Source organism: Anser cygnoides, chromosome 16, assembly GCF_040182565.1.
Source record: "Anser cygnoides isolate HZ-2024a breed goose chromosome 16, Taihu_goose_T2T_genome, whole genome shotgun sequence".
NCBI lineage: Eukaryota > Metazoa > Chordata > Aves > Anseriformes > Anatidae > Anser > Anser cygnoides.
The window spans coordinates 1,030,142-1,034,987 of record NC_089888.1 but is presented as its reverse complement, the minus strand read 5'-3'; the positions used below and the strand labels follow the sequence as shown (position 1 = coordinate 1,034,987).

At 57.2% G+C, this 4,846-nt stretch overlaps 1 protein-coding gene across 2 annotated transcripts; it reads left to right on the top strand.

Annotated features, from left to right (window-relative positions):
- Positions 1–31: 31 nt before the first annotated feature.
- Positions 32–4,626, top strand: POFUT1 (protein O-fucosyltransferase 1). Of its 2 annotated transcripts, XM_066978017.1 has the most exons (7): positions 32–183; positions 291–412; positions 879–1,061; positions 1,646–1,758; positions 2,216–2,408; positions 2,666–2,908; positions 3,031–4,626. In XM_066978017.1, the coding sequence occupies exons 1-7, from the start codon at positions 69–71 to the stop codon at positions 3,217–3,219; spliced, it is 1,158 nt and encodes a 385-aa protein (XP_066834118.1). In that variant the 5' UTR covers positions 32–68; the 3' UTR covers positions 3,220–4,626. The 2 variants fall into 2 exon arrangements, with proteins under 2 accessions (XP_066834118.1, XP_066834119.1); XM_066978018.1 differs by lacking the exon at positions 3,031–4,626 and having other exon boundaries at positions 2,216–2,371; positions 2,666–2,904.
- The last annotated feature ends 220 nt before the right edge of the window (positions 4,627–4,846 follow it).

Here is a 4,846-nt window from a genome sequence, read left to right as displayed (position 1 = left end):
GGGCCGCGGGGCCGCGGGGCACGCCGGGAAGGGGACGGCCTCCCGCAGGCCTCCCGCCCTCCGCCGCCATGGCGCCGCCGCCGCCGCCTCTCGCCGCTCTCCTCCTGCTGCTGCCGCTGCTGCCGCCGCTGGCAGCCGGTGCCTGGGACGCGGCCGGGTACCTGCTGTACTGCCCCTGCATGGGTGAGGCCCTCCCGCCGCCCTCCCCACCCCTGCCCGCCGCCGGGGCCCGGTGGGGCGGAGGAGGCTGAGGCCTAGGCCCGTTCCCCCCTTCCCCCCCCTCCCCTCAGGCCGCTTCGGGAACCAGGCCGAGCACCTGCTGGGCGCCCTCGCCTTCGCCCGAGCACTCAACCGCACGCTGGCCGTGCCGCCGTGGATCGAGTACCGGCACCACCGGCCGCCGTACACCAACGTGAGCGCCGGGGGGTGGGGAACCGGGTGGGGAACCGGGGGGGGAGCCGGGGGGAGGACTGGGGAGAACCGGGGGGAGCACTGGGGGGAACCGGGGGGAGCACCGGGGGAAGCAGGCGGAGCACCCGGAGGAACCGGGAGGAACTGCGGGGGGCACCGGGGAAGCACTGGGGGGAGGAATGGGGAAAGCACCGCGGTGGGGGGACCGGGGGGCGGAATGGGGGGAACCGGGGGAAGCACCGGGGTGGGGAACGGGGGGAGCACTGGGGTGGGGGGACCAGGGGCAAGCACCCGGGGGAACCGGGAGGGACCAGGGGGGAGAACCGGGGGGAGCATCAGGGGGAGCACCAGGGGGACTGGGGGGCAGAGCCCGGGGGACCAGGGGGCAGGGCCTGGGCCTGGCTTCGGGGCTCCGGGGGCTCTGCTCGGGGCCAGCCCCGTGGTGAGGCCCCACGTGCTGCCCGCAGCTGCACGTCCCCTACGAGCAGTACTTCAGGCTGCAGCCGCTGCTGCGCTACCACCGCGTGCTCAGCCTCGAGGAGTTCATGGCGGAGCTGGCGCCGCGGCACTGGCCGCCCGGGGAGCGCGTGGCGTACTGCTTCGAGGCGGCGGCGCAGAGGAGCGCGGACAGGAGCAGCTGTCCCATGAAGGTGAGGGCCTCCGGCCTCCCGCAGCTCGGTGCTGGGGGTGTTCAGGGGTGGCTGGCTCACCCAAGGCACAGTTCATTCACGAACGCGGGCCCTGAATCACCACGAGCAACGTTCCCGTCACTGCTGATCTGTGCGCCTGGCTGCACCTTCCTGCCTTTCTCTGCCGGCAAGTGCCGGGGGTTCGGGAAGGCTGTTTGTGCAGGTAGGGCTTACCTCTTCTGACCTGACCGTGACTGCAAGGAAAACAAGCCTGGAAGAAAAAATGCCCGTCTCCTGCTGGTCCTTGCCTGGTTCCTGTCTGTGGTATAACTGTCCAACTGGTTTTAAAGTAACCTTTAAAATATTTAATGACTGTGGTGGTGGTGTTCTTTTAAAGCAGCCTTTGCATTAGTTCTCAGTTAACGCTCTTTAATGTTTCACTCTCTCTTTCCCATGGAGCTGATAAGGGACACACAGGCTGTTACATTCAGCCTGTGCTCTTCCTGTAAGGGAGGAACTCTTTGGCTCTGCAGCCCGGGATCTTGTTAGCTCACTCTCTCAGACCCCACGTGTGCACTGAGTGAGCGCTTGTCTCTCCTTTGCAGGATGGAAATCCCTTTGGTCCGTTCTGGGATCAGTTCAAAGTGGATTTCGATAAGTCTGAACTCTTCAAGGGAATCTCTTTCAGTCCTGCATACAAGGACCAGTGGATCCAAAGGTAGCGAGAAGCAGGGGAGCTGTTGGTGTGCCACTCTAAGCGTTTAGATTAACTCAGGAAAACAAAGCCACAAGTGACTTCAGTCACATCGATATGTTTGGGTGGCAATTGCTCCAGCCTGGGATGAAAACATAAGCTGTCATTGCTAGGTAGCTCGTTGTCATGTGTATCGGATTCTTACCTTTTTGTCTGTCAAAGAATACTAATTAATTTGTTACTGGGTGGGAGGTAAAATGTGCTATCGGAGTTTTTGCTCCGCTGTTCTGTTCCCACAGCAAAATGGTTCGGACCTGTCTTGTGTAAATCCGGAGCAGTAGGTGCTGTGTATTTCAGGCTGTTTCCATTCTTACCTTCCCAAAACTTGTACTTGGCAGTCCTTGCACAAGATTATGCGTGCAAGGTTGTTATACTCCCATCTGTTTGATGTTTTTGACTTGTTTTTTCCCCTCCCCCTTAGGTTTCCACCATCTGAGCACCCCGTACTTGCCTTACCCGGGGCTCCAGCCCAGTTCCCGGTCCTAGAGGAGCACCGCCCCCTCCAGAAGTACATCGTGTGGTCTGACGAAATGGTGAAGAAAGGAGACGCCTACATTCATTCCCTGCTGGTTAGGCCGTATGTAGGAATTCACCTGAGGATCGGCTCGGATTGGGTATGGTTCGGTGCGGGGCTCGTGGCTGTAGGTGGGTGGCTGACACCGTGGAAAAGCTGTTGGAGTAGAAGCTGCCCTTCTGGGACGGAAGCCTGAACCCTGCCTGCATGCAGTAACTCGCTGCGTTTGGCTGCTGGAGATGCTGTTGGGATTCTTCCCTCAGACAGACCGTGACGCTGCTGGCAGGGGTGGGGGGCTTGGTAGTGTGTTCCTGCGGTGTTTCCTTTCAAACGTGGTATTTTCTCTTCTTCTAACAGAAAAATGCTTGTAACATGCTAAAGGATGGGACGGCCGGGTCTCACTTCATGGCGTCACCTCAGTGCGTGGGCTACGACCGAAGCACTGCTGTGCCCCTCACCATGGACATGTGCCTGCCGGACCTCAAGGAGATCAAACGTGCCCTCAAGCTGTGGGTGAAAAAGACAGAAGCTAAATCCGTTTATATTGCTACTGATTCCGAGCCCTACACAAAGGAAATACAGCAGTTCTTCCAAGGAAAGGTAAAGCTTCTGGAAACGTACTCCAGCAGGAGTGCTTTAATAAAAGCTGGTATTACGCTGAGACATTTGGATTGTAATAACGGATGACTGGGTTAATTTACGTTCCTTGCTTTTCTCTGCAGGTCAAAGTGGTAAGCCTGCAGCCGGAGGTGGCTCAGATCGATTTGTATATTCTTGGCCAGTCCGATCACTTCATCGGGAACTGCGTCTCTTCCTTTACTGCCTTCGTAAAAAGAGAGCGTGACGTGCATGGAAAACCCTCTTCGTTTTTTGGCATGGACCACCCGCCGAGGTTACGGGATGAGTTCTGACCAAAAGCGGAACGGGCTCGATAGTTCTCAGAGCTCTGAGCGTGGTACCTCGCCGAGGGACCACTCGGGTGCTAACGGTGTTCTCCGCTGTGCAGAGCACGCTGCCGGGCTGCGGCGTGCCTGTTTCCAGCTCCTGGGTACTCCTCGCAGTCACTCTTCTGTCTGACCTCACTTCTGCGTTTCCAGGGCGATACCAGACAGAAAAGAAATTTTAAATCATGAAGTTTGTAGGAAACTGGAAACTATATGCATACGGTTCTTACGATGTAGTTTATATATCTCTCCATCCTCATTTTTGGGGGTTTGCCAACAGTTACAAAGAAGCTGCTCAGATTTCCTCTCTTCTGCCGTTAGTAATTTTATCTGGAGATGTTGAGAAGCTTCTCATTGTCCAAAACTGACCGTAAGCTCTTTTAAAGAGCAAAGTATTGTCAGAAGTTGTTTGTCAGAAATACCATGGTCCCTGAAAAGCAGTGCAAGATGAAGCTGAGGATAGGAAATGAGATCTGGGTTTTATCGAGCGCGGTTATTGCCTTACTGGACCCACATCACCTCGGTGCCTCGCTTTCCGTTCCCTGTAGTGGGAGGTTCCACACCTGCCTCGCAGCAGTGCTGTGAGAGGGGGCGGCTGCGGAGCAACACCTTGATCTCTCCGGCGGTGCTAGAGAAGCCTGGTGGAGGCGTGTTTACTCGTTGCAGTTACGTGTTCAGACGTTCTTTGTATTGAACTGGGGAGAGGGTTTTTGGAGGGACGTGGATGGAAGATTGTTTGTAGCCGAGTTGGAGACGTAGGGTTTTGTAGCTGTTGATGTAAGGTGGAAGTCCTGTTAGAAATGTAATTGTTTTTAAGCTAAAACTCCTGAAGTAGCTGTAGCGTGGGTTGGTGCATGTTTTACCTAGGTCCGTGTTAATGGTTTCTATGTTTTTTTTTTTATTTCTGTACTCTGTAAAAATAACCCCTCTGACAACAGCATTCCTGTTGGTAGGGCTAGTTCCCAGCACAGCTACCTGAAAGGCGAAGCAGCAAAACAAACAAAAAGCTTTAGTTTGCCCCAGCGCAGTTTACCCTCAGTACCACGTCAGGGTCTTCAGCGGTAAGCCTCAGTCCGGCCAACGCCTTTTTGTTCTCCGGTCACCTTTTCCGAACACCGACTGCAGAACTTTGGTTAATTCCTAAAAGTGCCGCTCGCGAGGCTGCGCTGCCGGCCTGGCCGCCTCTGGTGTGGTCCACACAACGCCCTCCGAGCGTTCCCGGGGGTTTAATTCCGGCTGGGTGCTGGTGTTTTGGTGGTGTTGCTGTCCCTTGCCGCCCCCCCTCCCCGTGCTGTGCCGGAGGTGGGCGGCTCCGTGCACCCAAAGCCCTGCGGGGCCCGGGGGTGGGCGCGGGACCCGGCGGGGGGGGGGGGGGGGGCGGGAGAAAAAAAAGGATGTTTTGGTTCTTTTTTTTTTTTTTTTTTTTTTAGAAAAAACCGTATTTTTCTAACAATAAAGAGCTTTTGTAGGCAAGGCTGTTGCCCTACGTGTCCTTTTAGGGGGGCCCGGGGTTCTACCGGGCGGGGGGGGGGGGGGGGGGGGGGGGGCGGGCCGGGGCTCTACCGGGCCGGGGGGGGCGGAGGGGCGGGGGGGG